The sequence below is a fragment of the Martes martes genome (genome assembly GCF_963455335.1).
Source record: "Martes martes genome assembly, chromosome: 4".
In the NCBI taxonomy this organism is placed as follows: Eukaryota; Metazoa; Chordata; class Mammalia; order Carnivora; family Mustelidae; genus Martes; species Martes martes.
Window position 1 is genome coordinate 173740184 of NC_137891.1, and position 23970 is coordinate 173764153.

The 23970-nt window shown below is 52.4% G+C and overlaps 1 protein-coding gene across 2 annotated transcripts in view; it reads right to left on the reverse strand.

The window, feature by feature from the left end:
• Positions 1 to 23664, reverse strand: part of GRHL3 (grainyhead like transcription factor 3) — a 34950-nt gene extending 11286 nt beyond the window's left edge. Inside the window, exons 1-11 of one of the 2 annotated variants that reach the window (XM_080802290.1) lie at positions 23419 to 23664; positions 10979 to 11165; positions 7859 to 7920; positions 6137 to 6482; positions 5807 to 5880; positions 5195 to 5348; positions 4872 to 4983; positions 3342 to 3436; positions 1027 to 1185; positions 384 to 462; positions 128 to 261 (exon numbers count right to left, since the gene is read on the reverse strand). In XM_080802290.1, the coding sequence (XP_080658416.1) occupies positions 128 to 261; positions 384 to 462; positions 1027 to 1185; positions 3342 to 3436; positions 4872 to 4983; positions 5195 to 5348; positions 5807 to 5880; positions 6137 to 6482; positions 7859 to 7920; positions 10979 to 11165; positions 23419 to 23435 (1419 nt within the window). In that variant the 5' untranslated portion in view covers positions 23436 to 23664. The remainder of the gene's footprint in view (positions 1 to 127; positions 262 to 383; positions 463 to 1026; positions 1186 to 3341; positions 3437 to 4871; positions 4984 to 5194; positions 5349 to 5806; positions 5881 to 6136; positions 6483 to 7858; positions 7921 to 10978; positions 11166 to 23418) is intronic. The other variant, XM_080802291.1, reaches the window with a different exon arrangement.
• Between the last annotated feature and the right edge of the window lie 306 nt (positions 23665 to 23970).

Genomic DNA, 23970 nt, shown 5'->3' on the forward strand with positions numbered 1-23970 from the left:
CGGACCTATGCTCGTCTAAATTGGCCTGTTGTGGCCGCGTGGTAGGGGGCTCCACACCAATATGCGAGGATTGCCTCCTCCCCCCAACCCCGCCAGGGGCTGAGACCCTCTGGCCAGAGACCCTCACCCCTCCAGGACGCTGCAGGCCGGAGAAGTGCACGTTAGGGATGAACAGCACGGGCGGGGTCTCCAGGTCAGCCTCGGGCCGCAGGTATGTGGTCTCATTGCCCCTGAAGCCAGACAGCAGGCAGCCCTTGATGCCTGATGGGAAAAGGAAAGCACTGTGTCTGGGACCCCTCCGTTCACACCCCCAGCCTCTGCCCTCCAGTCCCCATCTCCCCTTTGCCCCAGGCCAGCCCAGCCCCTGGCCCGTCCCCACTGACCACTGCTGCTGGAGTCGGGGCACTTGACCTTCCTCCGGAACTGCTTCCGCTCATCATCCCTCATTTTCCTTTCTGCTCCCTGCGGGGAAGAGAGGAAGGGGGTCACCAAGGGTCTTGGGAGGGGCTGGCTGTCTTGCATCTTAACTACGGGCCAGCCTTCCGGGGCTGCCAGCCTTCTAGAGCTGCTGTCTTCCCAGAGTGAGACCAGGAAATGGGAAAGTAGCAGTGCCCAACCCGCAGGGCCCAGCCCAGCCCAGCCCTGTCTGAAGTCAGTCCAGGCCATGAGAGACAGACAGACGTGGAGAGAGAGGAACAGACGGAGAAGCATGAGGAAAGTGGAGTGAAAAATGGACAAGGAGAAGAAAGAGAAACATGAGAGAGACAGACGCAGAAAGACACATGGAGAGATCTTCAGAGAGATCTGGAAAGAGATGTTCAGAAAGAGACCGAGAGGGGAGACAGCAGCACAGAGAAAGGGAGGAAAATATACTTCGAGGCCAGGACAGACAATGACAAGCCCACAGAGGAGGGAGACAGGCTGAGAGCAAGAAGCAGAGAGAGACAGACACGCCCCGCATGGCTGGGGAGGGCACACCAGTGGGGGCTGGCCCTTCCCCCTCCCAGAGCCCCCAACCCTGGCCACCTTGTCACAAAAGATCTTGATCTGGCAGATGGCTCGGTGCACCAGGCGCTCGGCGCCTGAGCCGCAGTCATAGGTGTCGATCTGCAGGTTCAGGGGGACACCCTTTACCCCTTTCTGCGAGGAGAAGTCTGTGCTGAGGCAGTTGACACCGATGAACACCTGGGGACAGACAGGAGAGCTGGAGAAACAGCGGGCCCTGCGCCAGCCCTGCTGTCCCTCGAGCACTGCTCACTGAGCCTACTGTGCACCTGGGGAGTGGTGCCCCTGGAAGGCGCCCATCACCACCACCGATGGCCAGACTGGGGCTTGGGGTGGTGTGACAGCCTTCCCCAGGGGACACAGGGGTGTGGGTGCAGCCCAGTTGGCGAGGCAGCTCCCACTAGACTGCCCAGGGCAGCCCAAAGGATCAAGGCCCTGAGAAGGAGATGAGGGTGTCCCTCGGGGGCTTTCATGAAAGTCCAGAGCCTCAGTGTTCTGGCACCCAGAGTGAGGAGGTATGGAAGGGCCATAGCCCGTTTCCCGGGCTATGTGGTCCGGAAGACCACCTTCCCGCTGGCCTCGAGCCACAGGGGTGAGACCCTGCCCCTCTGCGCCCTTGCCTACCAGCTCCAGCCATCACTGGACCTGTCCTCCGCCTTTTACAGCCAAGGAAATAGGGGCTCTGAGCAGAGAGGGGAGCTGCGGATGTTTCCACATGGCAGCAGAATGAGCCTGGACATGGGGCCACCCGGACTGGGGCTGGGAAGATGGGCTCGGCCGCTCACTGGCCATGTAGCTGTAGACGAGTGCACTAACCTCACAGAGCCTCAGTTTCCTTACCTGCAAAATGGGGATAATTACACCTACTTCATGTGGCTGTGAGGGCACATGGAGCCCCTAGCGGGCTTGGCATGCAGTGACCTGTTGTGGTGAGTGGGACCACTGGAGTCTCAACCCAAAGCCTAGGAGGCCTAGCCGACGGTGGGGTGAGTCCCAGCCCAGAGACTCCCCGGCAGGCTCGCCTGGTGACTGTCTACCTGACTGACTCCTCCCTGGGGTGCCAGGGCCAGACCCCACTCCAGACTGGCCACTGTTCCTTGGGACGTTGCCCTTGGAAGTGATCCTGACCTGCCCAGGTAGGGGTGGGGTGTGGGGCCCGAGTGGACCCCCTTCCCTCCTTGGCTGTGGGGGCCAGGCCCCCAGACGCATACCAGACATACCTCCCCCTCAGCCAACTCAGCCCTAATGCAGCTCCCACCCAGCTCACACCTGAGAAAGACCCACGCCTGGGGGCTTCAGGGGCTGTGAGAAAATCCCAACCGAAACCCACCGCTCCCTTCCTACGAAACTCTTTCCCCGCCTCCCGGCACCGGAGGCCCCAGCTCCTCCTCCAGCCCCTGGCATCTGTTTGAAAACTAATAATCCCTCACTTTTGTGCCTCCCTTTGTGTTTTCAGAGCCCCCTTGAGCTCTGTTTTCTCCAGGCAGCCACAGCGGCCCGTGAGGCCAGCCCTCCAGCTTGTCCAGGCCAGAAATGCCCTTGCCATGAGCTGGACCCAACCCTGGTCTGAGATGGTGGGCCTGGCCCAAGGAGACAAAGGACAGGTCCAAGGTCACTCAGCCCCGGCTCTCAGACCAGTGCCCTTTCTACAATGCTGGCTCTCCAAACAGGAAACCAAGGCACAGAGAGGCCCAGAGGCACACGGCAAGTTGGCCTTGGGCACTAAGCGGCTAGGATGAAAAAAATCACCAGAGGCTCCACTTTCAGGCCTCTCGGACGGGTCTGGCACCGGGCCCGTCTCTGAGACATGCATGATCCCAGGGAATCTTCACCACAACCCCGGAGGCAGACTATTGTTCCCTTTTTATGGACATAAGAAGTGAAGTAACTAGGACTTCGGCCTCCTCCAGCAGAACCCAAAGCATTCTTCCTGCACCCCTGACTGGCCTGCGAGTCGGGAAACCTGGCGTCGTGGGTGGCTGGCTGTGTGACCTCGCACGTGGCTCGGTTTTCCCATCTGGTGAATGGGTGGGTGCAACGCACCACAACAGCCCCTATTGCTGAGCCAGACTGGCCTCTACCCTTTACTTATCGCACGTGATCCTCATGTGAACCCCTCTGTGGGTGCTATCGTTGGATCCCAACTTTACAGGCGAGGCACTGGTCCAAGGTCACAGGGGTGGGACATAGGCCAAGCTTTTCTGGAAGCCTGCGCTTCTCTTCCACTCTGTATCCTGCCTCCTCCACAGGTGCTCTCATCAGAGCAGCTACCACAATTCTAGTTCCCTCCCTGGGGACTTCTGAGGGACCCAGCCCTGCCACAGCCATGCACTGACCTTGGCCTCCTCGTTGACATTCCACACGAAGGACAGGGCGTTGTAGGCTACCTCCTCAATGTGCTGCACGGTGTTGAAGTTTTCTTTGCAGTCAGCTGGAACCACAGGAGACCAGAAGGAGAGTCAGGAGGAAAGGGATCTGGGGACATGCTGGGAAGGAGGCTTTTAGGGGTGGGGTCTAATTCCCGGCAGGGATTTTTACCCTCCCCCCCAGAACCATGCTTCAGTCTGGCAGGGGAGACTGATGGTCATGCCCTGGGTTACAGATGGGAAAACTGAGGTCCAGCCTGGGAAGCAGATGTGCCCAAACCTCACAGAGAATCCCTAAATTGGCCAGCTAGGCCTGGGCCCTCATCACTTTTGGGTGGAGGTTCACGTTTTCGGTGGGATTGGGACTTAGGGTATCTCCTAGACACAGTAGTAGCAGAAGGACTAAAAGTGGTGCCAGTGATGGTAAGGGGCCTAGTAAGTCCTGGACTCCTCACACCGAGCTACTGGACGGACAGTGAGCAAACCGTGGGACGGCCACCGCTCGCTGAACAGTATGGCGAGCCCTCATTTAATCCTCACAAGGACACAATGAATCCTCAGTTTACATGTGGAAAGAAAATGAAGCTCAGAGAAGTCTGGTCACTTGGCCAGGGTCCCATGGCTTTCAAAAAAAGGCACAGCAAGGACTGGAGCTCAGCTTTGGCCCCTGGACACAGGCTCCTGCCCACTGGCTGTGTGGTCTCTCAGACAAGTCACGGGAGTGTCCCTAGTGATCCGTTCTCCAGCGCATGAGACTTCAAGGCAGAAGAAACAGCACTGGACACAGGCAGGGCAGCTGGCCCTATTCCACTTGACAGCTGAAGAAACTGAGGCCCAGAAAGGGGAGGTGACACAGGTCACACAGTCAAGAAAAGAGTGATGGAGTCAGAACCTGGAGGCCCGAGGATGGGCGGTGCCTCCCACACATCCCAGGGCCCAGGACAGGGATAAGGTGGCACCCCAGTCCCTTCCCCGAGTCCCTTCTCCGGGCCCCCTCCCTGCTGACAGAACTCCAGGGGCCCAGCTCCCAAAGCAGAACTGCCTTGCACTGTCCTTCCAACTTTCCAAATCGGGCTCTGTTGTCTTTGGCATTTGTATCTCAATGGGCTAAGCCCCGACCCCCACTGGGACACAAAGGCCAGCCTCCCAGGGGTCTATTTATCAGACACTCCTGGGGTCTCTAGGGCACTGTTTACCCCAAAGCAAACAGAAAAGAGGCCCCTGCTTCCAGCCCACAGATGCAAATCCCTGCAAACCTCCCGCAGTGCAGGACCTGCAGACCGGGGCCAGGCAGGCAGCTGGGGTGAGAACTCAGTCCTGCAGAGATCACAGGGGGCTGGGGAAGGGGGCAGGGCCAGAAAGGCCCGATTGGGCTGTGCGTGTGTGTGTGTGTGTGTGTGTGTGTGTGTGTGTGTGTGTGTGTGTGTGTGAAAGAGAGAGAGAGAGACAGAAACAGGGAGAGACCGAGAGACTGGGAAGGGGGCCTGGGGGGACTCTCACCTACGTCGATGACACGCTGCTTGGCAGTGGGTTGCCGGGAATGCCAGTGCTTCCAGAAACGCAGCTGCTCCACAGGCACCTTCTCGTTGTCAAAGACCACCATCACCACACTCTGCAAGCACAGCGGGCCGCCGTGACCCTCAGCCTCAGGAGAGGCCCAGGCAGTCCCAGTCCCCCTCCCGGAGCCCTGGTGCAGCACTCCGGCCCTTTTGCCTCCGTGTCCCCCACTCCATGGCAGTGGCACCCTCTCCCTAGGGTCCTTGTCAGTCCGTGCCGGCCCAACCATCCTAGCCCCTGCGCGAGCTGCTCTGGGCACAAGATACCTTGACTTTGTTGGAGGACAAGGCAAGGCCCTTGCCGCCTGCCGGGGTCCGCAGTGTGATGGGGTAGAACTGGCCCTTGTTGAGGTAGGCCATCGGGGACTCCCCTGACTTGATGTGGATGGCTTTGGGGGAGCCCAGGGTATATTCAAAGTCACTGCAGGGAGGAGAGGGGGAGGACAATGAGGCTGAGCTCTCAGGCGGGAGGATCCCAGAAGGCAGTGCGGTAGGAGGCAGAGGCTGTGCTGTGGATTTGCTGTGGGACTTCGGGAAACCATTCTACCTCCCTGGGCCTCAGTCTCCTCCTTTTTGGAGTTTCTATTTAATGGTTTCATTAAGCCACAATCCTGCTGAATAACAAATAATGGAAACTGGAGAGAGCCCTGAGGGGAGACAGAGCATGAAAGGCAACAGAACCTCAATTTTTTAACAGGGCTCCAAGCTCCCTGTCACAGCCCAAGAAAGAAGTGTGGAAATCTGCCTCTCTCCTTTCACGTGCCTTCACTCCCCTCTTTTCATTCACTAACGATGACTGCTCTGGGGATGGTGTGAGGCTCTTGTCTGTAGCCTCTGCCTACAGTCCAAGTGGCCAAGGTTCCAGAGGGGCTGAGTTACCTCTTGGGGCTGGGATAGTCCTCTGGACACGGGGGTTCTGGGGATGTTTTCAGAATATCTGGGAAGAGCAGCGACTGTAGGGAAACACAATTCAGAGAGAATAAGTGGCCACATTCAGGCTGCTGGAGCCTCATCCCAGAGCTGTCCCAAATAGCTGTGCAGGTTATGCAGTGTACAACTGGGACAACAGTACATGGCAGACCTGCCTCGGCTCTAGGACTTTTTATCCCCAGGATTCCAAACCTCTGATCTCCTCACTGTCTTCTCTCCTTCTGCACAGGCATGCACATATCCAGGGATGCTGTGAGGGGTACGGGGGTGGGCCCTCACCTCCTGTGGGTCATCTTTGAAGGTGCTGTCAGGCTGCCAGCGCTGTGTGGGTGGCACCCCAGGAATGCTCTCAAACAAGGAGTTGAGGGAGCTGTTATCGTACATATCACTGGTGGGCAGCAGGTAGCTGTCCACAGAGCCAGCTTCTAGCTTGCTGGGGCCAGCAGGGAGGGGAGTTGCCTTGCCCGGAGTGGGCACGGCCCCCTCCAAGCTCATCAGGTTATTCTTCTTGAGCACATCTGGGTACTCTGGGGTTCCAGACACATTCTCTGTCAGGAATTTCATGAGATGCGTGGGGCTTTCAAGGGGAGCGAGGTCCATCTCATATTCCATGCCATGGTAGTACCTGGAGAGAGAGGAGGGCTGAGTGAGTGCACCTCTTCTCTCTGAGGGGCGAGGGGACCCTCAGCTGGACTGGAGGGTGACCATCACGCGGACCCACTGACCTTTAATCCCACGTAATGTTAGATCTTCCTGACATGCGTGAAGCAAGACGCAGTAATAAGCCAATTTGTCACAGGGATGAGCAGGGAGGAGGGCTCAGGGTAGAGCAGAACAAACATCTGCTTTATCTTTTACAATACTTGGTCATTTTAAAAACTGAAAGGTCATTTATTTCTTATCCAGAATCAAATGTCCCCACCTTAAAACAACTGCACTGAGTCACCTACACAGTATGTGTGTGTGTTGGGAGGAGGGGGGGCAATGGATATTACAGTTAACGTGGTACAGTTAATATATGTTGAGAAAAAGGTCTAGAAGGATACACTCCAAACTGTTAAGGTGGGCAGGGAGTAGGATTACAGGAAACTTTTACTTTCTACTTTATACATTTCTATACAGTTTGAATACTTTGTAACCAACGGGTATTACTTTTGTAATCAGAAAAGCTAACAACATTTTTAAAAATTGGTTTTCAGAAAAGGCCCATGCATAACTCTACGGTTCCTATCCTGGAGGGGCCCTGAGCCCGCTGTGTGAGCGGTAATGCCTGCCTTAGCAGCTTGGATTTTCCGGAAGGCAGAGAGGAGCCTAGATGTTTTCCCAGCAGAGGTGGGCAGGGGAAGGGCGGGGGCGGGGTGGTGGTGGAAGAGAGTAGAGAAAGGGCTGGGTCCGTCTAGTACCCGATCTAGGATCTAGTCGTAAGCCTGGCCTGGGCTGCCTTCTAAGAGGAGGGGAACATCAGTGCCCCGAGGCGCTCATGCCAGGCAGAGGCCCAAGAGAGCCAGAGGAAAGAAGTATCGGAATCCAGGTGCCCCTCCCCCAGGCCAGGTCTCCCTCTACAGGGAGGTGGGTTTTGGAGTTAGGATAGAAAAGCCGCCTTCAGGGCTTATTCCTGGACCTTGGCTTTGAAGTTTGTTTTCTGTAAACTCCAGCCCACAAGGGCTGCAGGCTTCCTGGGACTGTGTGTGAGCCTCTCACATAGACCAGGGTCTCATTATGACTTGGTGGGCCCTAGGCTCTTGCCTTCACAGACTCCTTCCTCCATAAAAAATATTTTAAAATATCTTTTACAACGGCACTGGTATAAAGATAGGTGTAATCCAGGTTGGATTATATTCATTGTTTTCTTCTGATTTTAAAACAAATTCTACTACTTCCATGAGCCCTAAGAGTCCCGTGGGCCCTATGCACTGAGCCTTCTGTGCCTGATGGTTAAGAGCCCAGAGGTGGAGGGGAGCATGAGAAAAGGGCTGAGATGGGGGGTTGGGCAAACCTCACCTCTTTCCTTGGTCGTTCCGGCCCCCAGTGCTAGAGGACAGGATCCGCTTCTCCTTGGGGCCCTGGGTGGAGAGGAAAGAGGGATTTATACATTTATGGCAAGATAACCCCCGTCCGGTGGACTTGGCCAGACAGAGGAGCTAACTTGGTCCCTGGGGGAAAACCTGCCAGTCTTTGGGGTGGGCAAGCCATCATTTAGCCTGAGTCCCAAGTTAGAGAGTGAGAAGTAACCGAAGATCGGCAGCTGGGCATCAAGGAACTTGAAGTCAGGCAGATCTGGCTTAAGTTCTAACTACCACTTAAAAGTACTATGAATTCATTCTGAATGAATGACTCTACCTTTCTGAGACTCAGTTTCTTCATATTTCAGGTGGGGGATTATAATACTTACTTCAAGGGTACTTGGAGATTTACTAATAAAAATAATACTCACTGTTTTTTTTTTTTCCCTTAAGATTTATATATTTATTTGAGAGAGAGAGACAGAGACAGAGAAAGGGAGGGGGGTGCGGAGAGGCAGAGGAGAGGGAGAGACAGAATCTCTAGCAGACTTCCCACTGAGTGAGGAACCCGACATGTGGCTCAATTCCACAGCCTTGAGATCATGACCTGAGCTGAAATCAAGAGTTGGCTCCTTAACTGACTGAGCTACCCAGGTGCCCCTTGCTGGTTTTTATTTTTGAGATTTTATTTGTAAGTACTTTCTACACCCAATGTGGGGCTCGAACCCATAACCTCAAGATTAAGAGTTGCATTTTCTACAGACTGAGCTAGCGAGGTGACACTTGCTTGCTGTTTTTCAGTCTAGTACTTCTTGTGTACTTGACCCTGCATTACGTGCCTTCTGTGTAGTCTCTAATTTAACCCCTACACCACTCTGTGATAGCTACTAATGTCATTTCCATTATATGGATGAGGAAACTGAGGCCCGGAGAGGCTCTGTTGTCTCAGTGGTTAGGAGCGTGGACTCTAGATCCAGATTTCTTGGTTCAATTCCCAGATATGCCACATACTGGCTATGTAACCCAGGGGGCAAGTCCCTTAACCTCTCTCTACCTCATTGTCCTTGTCTGTATAAGGATAATAATAGTAAAACCCACTCCAGAGATCATTGTGCTTGCTTAGCCAGCACCCAGCACATGGAGAACACTATCTAAATGTGAATTTCATAATTATAATGTTGTCATATCTTAGAGCACTCAGGTCATTTCGACCTCTGGCTAATAAAGCCAGAACCAGGTCTCTAACCCAGCCTAGGGACTCCGATGCCTGGGCTCTTAATCACTCCCCGTGGGAGAGCATGCAGGAAGGCACCTGGCACAGAGCCTGGCTTTCAGGAAGAAACCAAACACTGTTAGGTTTAGAAGTATATTACCCAAAACCACATCACCTGTTTGTGGCCAGATCAGGTCTTAAACTCCCAACTCAGTGCTCTCTGTACATCATGAGACCCTGTCCTTATTACCCACAGGGCTGTTCTGAACCCAGAGTCCTCTTGAAATGGAGAGGTGGGACAGGTGTTTTCACTAAAACCATGACCTCCAGAACCTGTCCCCACCATTCTGGCTCTAGGAATGGCCCAGGAAAATGGTACTGGATTTTACATTATGGTCCAACCTGTAAATCCCAGGCTGGGGGTTAAATCCAGGCCAAGGACTCTGGCTCCCACCACGTCTCCAGTCTGAGATAGTCAATTCAAATTTCTTTTCCATCGGGTCTCCAGTCTGAGATAGTCAATTCAAATTTCTTTTCCATCGGCCTGGGCCAAACACTATCAGCATGCTGCTGGTCTACTTCGGAGGAAGTAAGGTGGCATAACCACACCGCTCCAGGGTGAGAACCAAAGCCAGAAAGAAAATTTGGGGCCTTCTTGTATCTGAGACCACACTTCCTATCCTTGGCCTGTGAGTTTACATGGACAGGGTGCATTCCCCCTTGGGGTAAGGTAGATAAAATATTTCTTGGGTCAGTAAATTTGAAGGCTTATTTACAAGGTGGCTTTCAATCTTCAAGTTCAAAGCCAGCTATCTCAATAATTGGCTGTTTATGTTTCCCATTCTCAAATCTGGGGAAGTCTCTTGGAGCAATCACCCGGCCCAGGGAGAATGAGAAAGTTTGCTATCGTGGGACAATTCAGACAGATGGGTAGGGGCTGCCTGGAGTACCAGCTTGAGAAAGATTCTTCAGTCTCCTATGCCCCAGTGAGAAGGCAGGCTGGAACCCATGGGCCGTGTCTGGCACAGGAACGGGAAGGGGGGCTCTGGGACTGTGTTATGCACCTGTGATTGCCCACTGCTCAGATGGGGGGGGGGGGACTCAATCCTGTTCTCAGGTGCTGACAGTCTCCCAGAGTCAAGGCCAAGGCCCTGGAAACAATTAGAACCATAACGACGGTCTGTCAGGAGGGGTTACATTACATAGAATGGCAGCAAGGATAGGGAGGAGAATCAGACGCTCCAGAGAGGGACAGGTGATGTGGCAGCCCAGCTTCCAAAAGAAAGTGACCTTGGGAAGCAAAGGAAAGGAATTGGGAGCAGAAGGCATGTTCTAGGTGGTAGGGTTGGGATAGGTGAGTGGGGATGACAGGGCAACTGGGACGATCTAAGGGACAGGGGCAGAAAGAAGATGGCAGGCTGGGCGTGCTGCCGTGAGGGGTTGTGTGTGGCCGAGGCTCTGAGCCCGTCCATCAATACACACTGGGTGCTGTGCGTGTGGCAAGGAGGATGGGGTGCTGAGGACTGAGTAATGATCACCACGTGCCTCCTGTCCTCCAAGAGCTCAGTCATGGTATTCACATGCAGGGCCAGCAACTTTCTAAACACAGAGTCAAGGACAATGATGGGAGTTGCTGAGAGTCCCCAGAGGCACAGAATAGGAAACTCAAGTCTTCCCTCTTCTCAGTGAAGGAATGGGGTGCCCTTGAAACTGAGACCCAGAGCAGAGAGGAAGGTTTAGTCAGAGGAAAGGGGAGGGGGTCAGGCCGAGGGAACAGCCTGTGGGAAGACCCAGAGGAGAGAAAAAGCATGGTGCAGGGCCGGGGGTGGGCTGTCGGGCCAGGAGGCCTGAGAGCAAGGGTGTGTGTTCAGTCAGAGGGGGAAAACACAGTGGGGGCACATGTACCATGTAGTAGTCATAGAGGAAGCTCAGGGCCGCAACACTGTCATCATCCCCATTGACTCTCATCATGGCCTTTGTGGCGGCTGTCAGTGGGTTTTCCAGGTAGGTCTTCCAGGCCTCATCCTCGCTCGTGTAAGGGAACTTCTGGAAGTTGACTGGGTCGTTCTTCAGCAGTCGCACAGACCTGAAGCTGGGAGGCAAGTAGGGAAGGTCAGATTTAGGCTGTCCCAGAGGAAGGTCCATGGATGGTCAGCCTCCAGCCAATGCCCGGGAATTCAAAGAGTGACCAGTCTTGCAAACTTGAAAACCCTTCTTCTGCCCCATTTGGACAGCTTGGGGCAGTAGAACATACCCGAAGTTGGGAGCTAGATGCTTTCAGTCTATAACAAATGTGGCCACGTAAAAGCTGTCGACCTGAGGCCTGAGTCACCTCATCTAAGACACCAAGACCCTAATCCCAATCTTGCAAACCTTTGCAGAGGATTCAATAAAATGCTTCTGTGTAGATACTTATTCAAGGTGATTTAGCATAAGGATAGGAAATCATGACAAGCTGCAAAGAACAAAGTTTCTAGATAACCCAGCGTGAGAAGTTCCCCTCCAGACCGTGAAAGACACAGAAGGCTGGCCATCGTTGCAAGTTAGGGAATGTGGTGAGGAAGCTGGTGGGCAGAACCTTGTCTTGGGAAGTGGCATTTCGGACCAACATGGACTGTGGAGGGCCCAGGCAGCTGCCCAGATGCCAGGAACTTGTGGGGCAGGGGAAGGGGATGCTGCAGGGCACCGGACGAGGCAGAACCCAGCCCTGTGCTGAAAACTCAGATACGTACAAGGCAGGTGGCCCAAGAGACAAGCCACATGGGCTCAAAGGAAAGAGATCAATGAGAGGGTCTTTGGAGGAAACAGACATTTTACTTGGGGGCCCTCAGCACTGGGAATGATATCATGCAGACATGTGAAGGGGGGGCCACCAGGATAGCGACATGATGCAGAATGATGATGATGTCATTATTAAAAGTCATACCTAATCTTTATCAAGCATCAGCCATGTTTTAGGTGCTGAGCTAAGTATTTTCCATGAATTCTCTCCCTGAATTCTCACAACAGCCAAGTAAGGCGGGTGCTATTCTTGTCCCTATTTTATAGACAAGGAAGCCGAAGCTCGTAGAAGTTAGGGGGCTCGCTCAAGCTCCTAGTTCGTGAGTAGCCCCCAGGGCACTCAAGCTCCAGCAGAATGAGGCTGTGACTGGGGATGGGGTTCTCAAACCTGAAGGGCATCACAATGAAGTGGAAGGCTTGTTTTTAAAAACAGATTTCTGGGCTCCACCCCGGGCGTTTCTGATTTGCTAAGTCTGGGTTGGCTGGAATTTGCATTTCTAGCAAGCTCCCGGGTATGGTGCTGCTGATGCTGGTAGTCTGGGGACCACCCTTTGAGAACCACTGCTGTAAAACGTGCTCTTGATGGTGAGCAGAGGCCAGAGGTGGGAAAGTTCCAGTGTGTTCACTTTAGAGAGAAGAGTGTATGAAGGGGGGTGGCATCTGAGAAGACAGGAGTGGCTAGACTGGGACAAGAGAACCCCAGTGATGAAATGGGCACTTCACAGCCCAGTGCCCCCCTTCCTAAATGAGCCTCTTAGACTCTCACATTAGGGACACAGGAACAATGTCACCTGCCATTTACCAGAATATGTTAGAATGCTTTCCATCCCTAAACTCTGCTCCTTCTAAGAACACTACGACATAAGGATCATTGGCTTTGTTTTACAAATGAGGGAGCCTGAGACTTGAAGAGGGTAAGAAAATGCCCAAGATCACCCAGTTGGTCCACAGCACAACCAGGATTTAAGCCCAGGCTTGTCTAGTACCAAAGCTGTGTGCTTTCCACTGAGCTGCACTTTTTTTTTTTTTTTTTAAGATTCTATTCATTTATTTGACAGAGAGAGATCACAAGTAGGCAGAGAGGCAAGCAGAGAGAGAGGAGGAAGCAGGCTCCCTGCCGAGCAGAGAGCCCAACGCAGGACTCAATCCCAGGACCCCGAGATCATGACCCGAGCTGAAGGCAGAGGCTTAACCCACTGAGCCACCCAGGCACCCCTGAGCTGCACTATTTTACCATAATGCAAGAAAGGGTGACATTTCAGGCACCGTGGCAGAGTTGTGGGTGGGCAAGGAAGTGTTCCCATGCTGGCCTGCAGCTCGGGCCTACATTCCCAGACACAGAGTGGGAACAGCAGCCAGACCACACCCAGGCAGGATGCGGGCAGGCGACGGCTCTGCCAGGGACTTCACCCAGGGCCCAGAGCACCGCCCCATCCCTGTCCCCATCTCCCTGGGTCCCAGGGTGCGGGACATTGGATCTGGGAGGGAGGGAGAGAGAGCTGTCACACAGGAAAGAGAAATGATAGAAACCTTCCTGCTTCAGAGGTGCGGAAAGGGAGGCACACCCCGAGTTTCTGCTGCAATAAATCAGGCGCATTAAGACGGAGAAGTAAGACGGAGGCCCTTCCTCCCTGCCTCCTGGGTCCGGGGATAGAAGAACTTACAGAGCAGACCCAGGGTAGCTGGCCCCAGCCCCTCCCAGGCCCAGGCTAAAGGAAACTCCCCAACCAAGGGGTCATGGGAGAAGCAGGGAAAGGTGGTGGACTCCTTCCCCACCCCACCATGTCAGCTGGGATCCCCAGTGCGGAGCACTATTCCTCATTTGTAAAATGAGTCTCATAAAAGCATCCACCACATAGGACTATGAGGACTGGGGGCATCACCACATGAGAAATTAGAACCGACCCTGCCAAGTAATAAGTACTTCATACAGGAAAGCCATTTTGGGCTCTGGACCCAGCTTGGAGCCAGACATCAAGGGGCTGCAAAGTGGTTTCAGACATGGTCACCCCACAAGTCAGTGGCAGATCAGGGTCTAGAGCTGCAGTCTGCTGACTCTGCTGGAATGTCTACTATCAGCTTTGATGAGCTATTAGTTATCTCTTAACCTATTTAAAAATTAAAGTTCGAAGACAATGATGAGGTCCCATCAGGAAGAAAAGGTCAGAGTTTACTGTTCATCTGGAGGTTTTTCTGACCGATGAGGGTCTCCAATCCATCCTGCTGGGATCCCTGAGTTGAGTCCCAGCTACATAGCGGCTGTTGGGCCTGCCGTGTTTACCATAGGCAGACATGGTGTCAACTGTTTTTCTGTGCTATCTCATCATCTCTGGGCCATAGCCCTGAGAGATAGGTCTTGGGGAAATTGAGACTCGTATCCTCGTATCAGGTAATATCACCTGCTCAAGATCACTCAGCTGGTAGGTAGTGGAAACTCAGCCTAAACCTGGACCGGTTGGACTCAAAGACTTTTCCCCGCCTCCCCCCCCCCCCCCCACCATGCTAGTCTCCTTTCAGGATGCCTTTCTTATTCTGGAAATTCCCCTCCTCTGGACTACATTGAAGCAATGGTCCACTGACAGAGAGACAGGGATTTTCCATCCACACAAGGCAGGAGGAACTGAGTAAGAAAGCAAGAGGACTGGAAGTTTCTGGCCAGGCACGGGAGCCCCAGTGTCCAGGTCCCCTTGCCTGCTCATGCACCGATCAACTTCATGTACCAAGGCTAAGCATTTGGCTTCCAGAAGGTCTTGACTACGGATAAGATTAGCATGGTCTTGTCTGCCAAAGAAATCCAAGAACTTCTGGTACATTGTTCTCTTAACGCTGGAATTGAGGATTGAGGGCCCAGTGTGTGAGAGATGTGAGGAGTTCCAAGGAGAGCCCTTCTTATGGGTGACAAAGCCAGAACAAAGAGGGGAGGCCAAGAGACTCTTTCCCAAGGGCCTCCACAAACTGTCTGTTGATGCCCCTGTCCAAGGCAGAACACCTCAGCTATCAGAAGAAGGAAGGGAAATGGGGGAGGAGGAGATAGCAAGAGGACTTAGCTATTTCCTCATCTGTTAAATGGGTCTATTGAATGTCTTCTCTGTGCCCAGTCAAGAACTCTTCTAGGCCCTGGGGAATCAGCCAAGAGCAAGACAGATAAGGCTCTGCTCCCATGGAACTTACAGTTTAATTGGGGAAGACAGACCATAAACAAGGAGGTAAATGAGTTAATTTTAGTCAGTGATAAGTGCTGTGAAGAAAATTAAAACGCAGTCAGGTGATGGAGTCACCAGGGCTGGCTACTTTAGAGTGGGGCTAATCTCATGGGCTGTTAGAAGAATTAAGTACATTAACGTAGGAAATGTGCTTAGCCTTGAGCCTGCTAGAGAATAATCGCTCAGTAAATAATAGCCATCATCATCACCATCATCATGACCACCATCATCTCAGAAGTCCCAAATGACAGTCAAGGGGAGACTCTGCCTGAGGTTCTTAAATTAACATCCTCCCTAAGCCTCCGGGCTGTGAACAAAGTTCTATGTCAAAAACAAAAAAGAGACAGTGTAATAACCCCCTGCCTTGACTTTCACATTCATTATCTCGTGGGGCCTCCCCACGTACTTCATGTGTTATTATCTCTACTTTACAGACCAGGAAATAGACAACAGAGATGTACGGGGACCTGTTCTAGGTGACTGGCCAAGTGAGTTACAAAGTCAGGCCTCCTGGTATCTAACTCCACAACTAATTACTTTTCCACCAACCACTAGGTTCCAAAAAGGGAAGTAGAAGACAAGAAAAACCCAGTAAATAGGGGTGGCATCCCTCCCTCATTTTAACAACTATTTGTCAAGTAACTCCTATGTGCCAGGCCTTGTCCTGGGCCAACAAGACAAGAAGGTCAGCCCCAATGTCATGCTGTTTGCATTTTTAATAACAGCGAGACAGACATGACCACAAAAACAAACAAACAGCTAAGGTCAGATAGGTGAAGAAAGCTATGAAGGAAAAGAAGCAGAAGCCTGACCTGCCTGAACTTTGGGGAGTGACGGGGAGTGGTCAAGAAGACGACTGCAGGGGGAAAGGGAGCAGGGAGGTAGGTGGGGAGGACCTTGGATCTTCCAGAGCAGAGGAGCAGCAGGATCCAAAGCATAAGCCTGGGACAGCTCCCAGAGCTTGCCTACCTACTGTGTGCCAGGGTTTTTGCATACATTGCCTTGTTTCGAGGAAGGCCAGCCCGCTAAGGAGGAAACTCAAGTCAGAGATTTGATAATCCCTCACATTTGCATGGCGTGTTGTATTTTTCAACATGCTTCTCATACGTTTGTCATCACCTCTGATCCTGCAACGCCCCTGTAAAGTAGGGAGGGAACGTATGACTCTCCCCCATGTGATAGCAGGAAAAATTGAGCCACAGAGAGGGCCACTGGCTTGCCCAAGGCCAACCAGCTACTGTCTCATGACATCAAGCTTAGAACAAAGGTCTCTGGTTTCTAGCATCAAGAACCTTCTCGAGACTGTGTCCTCAGAGCCTCCCTGGCCCAGCTTCTCCTCTATTTGGGAGAGAGTTAAATCCAAGATCATGACAGAGGAGCTGGAACATCTAGCTGATAAGCCTCCCTTCCTGAGGCCTCTGTCTCAAGCCTGTGGGGATGTGCAAACCGCCTGTGCAGGGGCTCTCATGTGGGTGGGGCCTTGCTCCAGCAGCTCGCTCTGGGCCCACAGCACGGGAGGGGTGTGGTACCAGCTGGTCCACACCCAGCCAGACTCTTGGCCTCCTGACTCTACCATGTATCATTCTGGGCACCAGGATGGAGGAAGCCCAGGGTGGTGAAGTGGGTTTCATCCCAAGTCCTGTTGGATTCTCGATGCCCACAGCTTTCTGGCTGAGCGCCACTTGAAACTCCCAGTGAGACTAAGTAAATGTGTCTCATCCATCATTTGAGGACTTTTGGGTTCCATATAGGGTGCAAAGGGACTTTCAAACTCTTGTTTCTCAGAGAAGGTGTGACTTTGCCTAAGGATACAGCATAGAGCAGGATTGAGATTCGAGTCTTTTAGCTTCCTATCTGGTACCAAGGTGAATCACTGCCCTATCCCAAAGGCATGACAAAAATTCAGAGATGTAAAAGGAAGGACTCTTCCTCAATGTTGCCGAAGGGAGGAGGAAACTCACCAAGGAGGGGTTGGGGGGGCTCAAGTCCCGCCAAACAAAGTGCCTGGCACAGGACAGATCTAGTGAGTTGGGTCTCACTTCCCTCCAGCCTGAGGAGGAAGAGTTCCAGGGGCCACCCGAACTGGGTGTTGACACCCAGATACACCCAATAACTTGCCGTACCCTGTCATGAGCCACCCAGCCTCCTCAGCAGTGATCAATCACACTCACTAATTACCCACAGGGAAGCCCTGCCACAGCCGCTCCCGGAAGAATCATTTTTCAGTCAGCCCCATGCAACGTGTTCCCTAGGCATGACGGGGGTGCTCCAGGGTTCTCGTGCTTGCCAGTGACCCATCTGGTTTCTGGACGCCCAGGTTGTGAAATGTGCCTCGTGGCAGGCTGGGGGCCCTTTGGGGGCCTCGGCGGAAACATGGTGGAGTCCATTCTAGGTCCTGGCTCTGTAGCGCCTCCACTTTGAATGAGGTAGTGGGAGCTCCTGGCTACCTGATGGGCCCCAGAGCTTCACAGACCTGGTTCCAGCTTCAGCTCTGCTTGTTACGAGCTGTGTGACTTTATGCAACTTGACCTCTCTGTGCCCTGGCTTTCTTCCCTGTAAAAGAGGGAAAGATGTGAGTACTAAACTCACAGAATTCTTACGAGGGCTGCTATTCACTTGAGGGCTTACCAAGTACCGGGTGCTGGCCCAACAATGTCTAGTCATTGTTTCACTCCATCGTTACAGCTTTGTGAGGTATTACTGTTGGAAAATGCAATGAGATAATGCAAGCAATCAGCAGAGTGCCCATGATAATGTGAATTATTACTATTATTATTATTACCAAAACTCTCTTTGGAGGGTAGCCCCCAGCAAATTGCATGACAACTCATAGCCTCACCTTCTCCCACCTGTAAATGGGTGGGAGAAGCTTTTCCTAGCAGCAGCAGAAGACCTGAAGCTTAGAGATTCCCAGATAAGAGGGGCAAACATTCATCATCTGGCTTTGGGTGGGCAGGGTGAGGGCAGTCAGGCCCTAGCCAACGCTTCTAGTTGCATGTAAATTAATTATGTGCCATTTTCTAATTATACCAGAAACTCACTTTCTCCTCTTTGAAAAACTCTGTTCTCTACGGGAATTCTTCTTTCATGCTATGCTCTTCTTTTGGTTTTCTGTCCAATTTTCGTGGGGTTTTTTTTCCCCTCTTTCAAGTGAGATGTGAAAGAAATTGAAATCCACCTGTAAACCCGGGGTGCCACATCCCTTCATTCATTCACTCACTGATTCATTCAACAAACATGCACCGAGGATTACTCTATAATAGGCCCTGTGCTGGGTACTAGGACAGAAATGTAAATACCACACTGTCCCTGCCCTCGAGAGTTTCCAATTCTTGCCACCCAGGCGTTCCACCCACCAGGGAAATAACACCAAACATTGCTGAGATAATTTCCCTTCAGGACATTCACTAGGTCAGTTGCTCTGACTTTTTAGAAGATGAAAGGAATGGAGGGAGACAGCCAGCCAGGATTATTTTGCTCCATTTTGCAAACGCTGAGCTCTTGAGAGGGGAAGGAAGACAGGGGAAGAAGGGAAGGGAACTGTTATTTCAAAGCAGCAGGCCCAAGGCTGCCTGGGGCTCAGTCGGTTAAGCGATTAAGCGGTTAAGCGTCTACCCTAGGCTCAAGTCATGATCTCAGGGTCCTGGGATTTAGCCCCACATGGGGGGGGGGGGGGCGGGTGCCCAAGCAGTAAGGCTCCTTGCTCAGCAGGGAGTCTGCTTCTTCCTCTCCCCCTGCCCCTCCCCACTCCTCACGCTCTCTCTCTTGCTCTCTCTCCCCCTCAAATAAATAAATATTTAAAAATAAATAAATAAAAGCATCAGGCCTCTTCATTCTCATACTTGCCCTGTGGGGGGTGGGAGGGTATTAGCACCAATTTACACACAGCACTGGCACCTTGAGAGGTTAAGGAGCTTATCCAAAAGTCACCTGGTCCACATGTGGCAGAGCTAGGCTCAAACACAAGCGTGACCCCCACAGCTAAACTCTCAGCCTGCTGACCCAGCAACTACGTGGCGGGTCAGAAGAGGATCTGAGAACCTCCTGCTTCCCAATCCTCTGCCAGGTCTTCTAGGCCAATGGTTCTTAAACTTGAACATGCATCAGAATCGCCTGGAGGGCCTGTTAAAACACATATTGCTGAGCCCCACCCCCAGAATTTCTGATTCAGTAGGTCTAGGGTGAGGCTGAGAGTTTGCATTTCTAACAAGTTCCCAGGTGGTGAAGATGATGATGCTGGTCCAGGAACCACATTTCAAGAACACCATTTTTAGATGAACCAATAATTCTCTCTTTGAAAAATAGTAACTCCTTCTCCTCACCCTCCCCATTTCAAAAGTAACATAGGTATGGAAAACACAATGTATAAAATGTAAAACAGAAAAATTGAAAGCAGAGCTAGATTCACCTGCAGTCCTCTACTCAGATAACCACTGTTAACAGTTGGCATATCTCATCTTTTTTCAATATCTGTACAGGTAGGAGGTAGGATGACATATTGGTGTAAAGCATCCTTTTAGCTCCTCCGTTAAGACCCAGTTAAGATCTCAGCTCTTTCCTGAGATCATGAGCAAGCCTGGGGCAAGTCTCAGAGCCCTCCTTGGCAAAACTGAATTTATATTCCCATTCTCACTGGATCTTCAGGAAGGTTAAAGGGGATAATGTATTTATCAAGCACTGTACACTGAGTCAGCTCTCAATCAATGCTTGGTTGTTACTTTTTTTCAACCAAAGGAAAAGCTTCCAGTATATGCTATTTGTGTTTCAGACCCATTGCCTTTACTCCGGCTGGCCTTCCTCTGTGTTGATGACAATGCCCACCGCCCCTCTACCCCCCGCCAACCCCCACCCTCCCCCACCCCCCCGCCCCGGTCAAACTCTGCGTGGCTCCAGGTACCTGACCAGGACTTCACTGGCCAGAGCAGCCAGTGCAGTGGCAGGAACCTCAGCAGTGTTCTGCACCCCAAGTCTCTGCCGTTAGGGTTGTCTCAGCCCCAGTCCGCCTGTTTTACAGGCGGAGCTTAATGAGGGCTTTTAATTTTTCATTCACCAGCAGCGTAACTCTGACTTTTAATAACACACCTTGTGCACGACAAAAATTTGCTCCTGGCAATCATGGTTTCGACCACAAAACCACAGCGGGGAGGCGTTCCTGGTTAACTCTTTCAGTGCTCCAGGCAGTCTGGAGCCTGGCACTCCTGGAGATCAGATGGAGCAGCGACAGAGGCCTGTGGTCGCCCACTGGGATGTTCCGTGTATCCCCTCCCAGCCTCAGTCCTGTCTCTCCAAGGCTTTGGGAAGGGAGATTCCAGGCGGCGGGTAGGCTCCCAGTGTGCAGACTGAGCCACACTGTAGACACCGTAGAGGGGAATCCTGGCGTGCCTCACTCACTTCTCTCTCTTCAACTCAATAGACCTACTGTGTGCGGATCACTTACTCTCCCAGCCCCTCATTTCCTCCCAGGAGGAGCTAGCCAGCGCTGCTGCGCCCAGCACATAATAGGTCCCGGAACACAATTCTACTTGTAACTCCAGAGCTGCCGGGAAAACCCACAGAAACTGTCCTAAGACCCCGGCGTGCCAGCACGTTGCCCCCAAGAGACCCTTGTAGGCAGCGCGCAGGCGCAGGCTGTTTTCCCGCGAGACGACAGCCACACGGGATTAGAGCGACTTCCGGTGCCGCCCAGGATCCCTTGCGGGCGTCTCTAGCCCTGGGGCAGCCGACGGTGCTGGCTGGCGGCAGCCAAGGCGTGCTGCGTTGGCCTGGAGGCTGGCAGACGCACCCGGCAGGCGCTGGGCCCAGCCACATGAAAGGCAGAGCGCTCCACCCGCCAGCTGCCTTTAGTTGGGTTCTGACGCCGCCGCCATGCACCCCAGGACCCGGCCTTCGAAGGGCCGCCTTCCTCCCCAGGCATAGGGATCAGGCTGTCCTTAAGGAGCTCCAGCCCCAGGGCTGGGTGGCCCGAAAGTGGGAGCACACTGTTTCCCCTGCCAGGTAGGTGTTCATATCCCCTATTGGACAGAGGAAGAAAGTGAGGGCCAGGGAGGAGAAATAAATTCACCAGGCCCTGGGGTTGCTAAATGGCAGAATTTAGCCCTATGCAAGCCTGGCATTTCCCACCGCACCAAGGCCTAGCCAGATTTCATCATTCTGTCGGAGCTCAAGATGGACGCGGGGACCAACCCTCTTCACTCGGCACTGTGGGGGGAATTCGACAGCCGAGACAGTGGCCACAGCAACACCAACAGGAGCAGCTCAAAACTTGCAAGCCAAGCACTTGATCCCCCCACCCCCCACTTATCGGTAAGGGTAGCTGAGCCCCCAGGCCCTGAGGCTCTGTCATTGTAATCTCAAATGGTGGCTTCAGAGTCTGTCTGCAATTACTCTGCGGGGACAGGTTCCCCTCACCCCACCCCAAACAGAGAAGCCTCAGCTGTCAGTGGATCTGACTTCAAAACCCAAATCATTAAGGAGGAGAAAATCAGGAAGCTTTCTGTTGGAGTAACCCAGCTTCAGGACGCTTACCCCTTGAGGGCCACCAAAGAAAACATTCTGTCTGTAGCCTCTGCAGTTTTAACCGGCGAATGGAAGTGCGATGAATACACATCCTAAGATTTTTGTCTGTTTTCAGAGTGTGGAAAAATAGAAAGCAAGAGGTTCAGAAATGCTCACTGGTTATTTCTGTATGAAGTAACAAGGGTATTATTAGCTCGCTCCCTACCGGGCTTTAAACCAATCACTTTTCTAAAGTGGTCGGATCCCCCAACAACTCCATGAGGTGGGTAGCACTATGGCCCACAACCTACAAGTGAGGAAACTGAGACTCAGGTGAAGTGACTTCCCCAAGGTCACACAGCTCATTAGTGGCAGAGTGGGGGCTTCAACCTACTTGTTGCCTCCAGTGCCCCTGCTCTTATTCTAGTTGTCAACACATTGTCAACCCCAGGGAATTTGTTCAAGAGAAATCTAATGCCCAGTGACTGTACTATGAACATAGTTGGCTAACCTAGAACTCAAGAGCTAGCTGGTATCATGGAACACTGTCTGCAGTTAGGAACCACCAACAGCCCCCTCCGGTCTCACGTTTTTGTTGTTGTTGTTGTTGTTTGTTTTTAAAGATTTTATTCATTTTATTTGTCAGAGCACAAACGGGGAGCAGCAGGCAGAAGGAGAAGCAGGCTCCTCGCAGAGTAAGGAGCCTGATGTGGACTCCATCCCAGGACCCTGGGATCATGACCTGAGCCGAAGGCAGATGCTTTACCCACTGAGCCACCCAGGAGTCCTAGGTCTCATGTTCTTAACCTATTAAAGAATAGCTAGAAAAAAAGATCGTTTAACCCTTGTCTCTGCCCACACACCTCTGAGCATGGCAAGAGGAGAAGAGTCTGTGTTTAGAAGTTTGGCTTCTCCCAACTCCCTGAGCCCAAGCTAAAGCAGCCCAGAATCCCAACCTCATCCCACCTTCTTTGAGTCTGGACCCAAACCAGGGGGTCTGTGGTGAAAGTCAGCATCAGCCAGTGGAGAGTCTAAATCCCCGATACGGGAATGAAGACACCTGCATCCTGCCAGGCAATAAAGATGACCTCACTGAAAACCACATCTCAGCTTCTCCAGCCTTAGAACTGCCTCTGAATAAAATCAACCTCATTTTATTAATGCATCTTCAGACCTTGGCTCTATGCCTAGCATTTTACAGCTTTTATCACACTTAACTCTCTCAGGATTCCTACAAAGCATTCTTGTACCCATTTTCTGGATGAGGAAGATGAAGCTCCAGCAAGTTGAGTGACTTGTCCAAGATCACGTGCCCCAAAAGGAGCAGAGTCTTGGTTTGAACTTAGGTCAGGCTGACTACAGAGGGCATATGTTTAAACACCACTCTGTAACCTTCCCACTTGGGACTGTTCCAGCCCAACAAACAAGTCCCTTTAGAGAAACCCAACTCTCTGCCTAAGACAGCTCTTAGAACGACCTCAAAGAAGTTCCTTTTGGCAAGAAGATAGAAAGCCTAGATGGGATTGGGGCGGTCTCTGATTTCCAAGTCCCTTCACAGTATCAGAAAGTGGTGCCGAAAGCCTTCACAGTTTCAGTCCTGTGTTTCCCTACCTGGCTCGAAACTGCTCAGCAGACGGGGAAAAAAAAAAAAAAACAACAACAACCTATTTTCCCAGGGAAACATTCACCTCTAGCTTGAAATAGGGCTTGCCTCAGCACGCCAAAGTGAAATCGTCAGCCCATTCATTTACCCTTACAAATTGCTCTGTGAATCCTGGCGCCGGCCTCCCTGCGCTTCCCCCTTTTGGAAACCCCATCGAGCCTCCACGCTCAGAGAGCACCAGGTATCCACCAATGTTTACTCACTCAAGTTCATTCGACATCTTCTTGCTCCCAGGCTCCCAGGTTCCCAGGCTCCAAGACGAAGACGCGCACCAGTACCGAGGCTCTGCTGACTGACCGCTTGTCTCTTAATTCTTGCCTGACATAGACATTCCCTGCCCAGGGAAGTGTTTGATTTATGTTGAGGTTTGAGTGTCCGGATTTTGCTGACAGGTAGGTTCCCGGCAGCGCTGGTGCTGATTGGCTGTGGGTACAGGTGCCAGCGACAGCAGGTATGCCTCAACAGGTGCAGCTGTTAACTCTTGGCCTGCCACATTGGGGGTGGAGCCAAGGGGGCCGGCTGGGTGGAGCTGGCCAATTCCTTCCTAGGTGAGGGGGTGGGAGGAGGAGATCAGGGATCGGGGAGGGCGGAAAAAAATGTTGGAGAGAAGATAGCTAGAGGAAAAGTACAGAGACAGATACTTGGCTAAAGGAAGTCTCAATTTCTGTTTCTAGTTAGTATCCCGGTTACTCAGGAATACCCCCCTACCCCCCCACCCCCGCCAAATTTTGTTGCCCCTTTTTCTATCCACCATC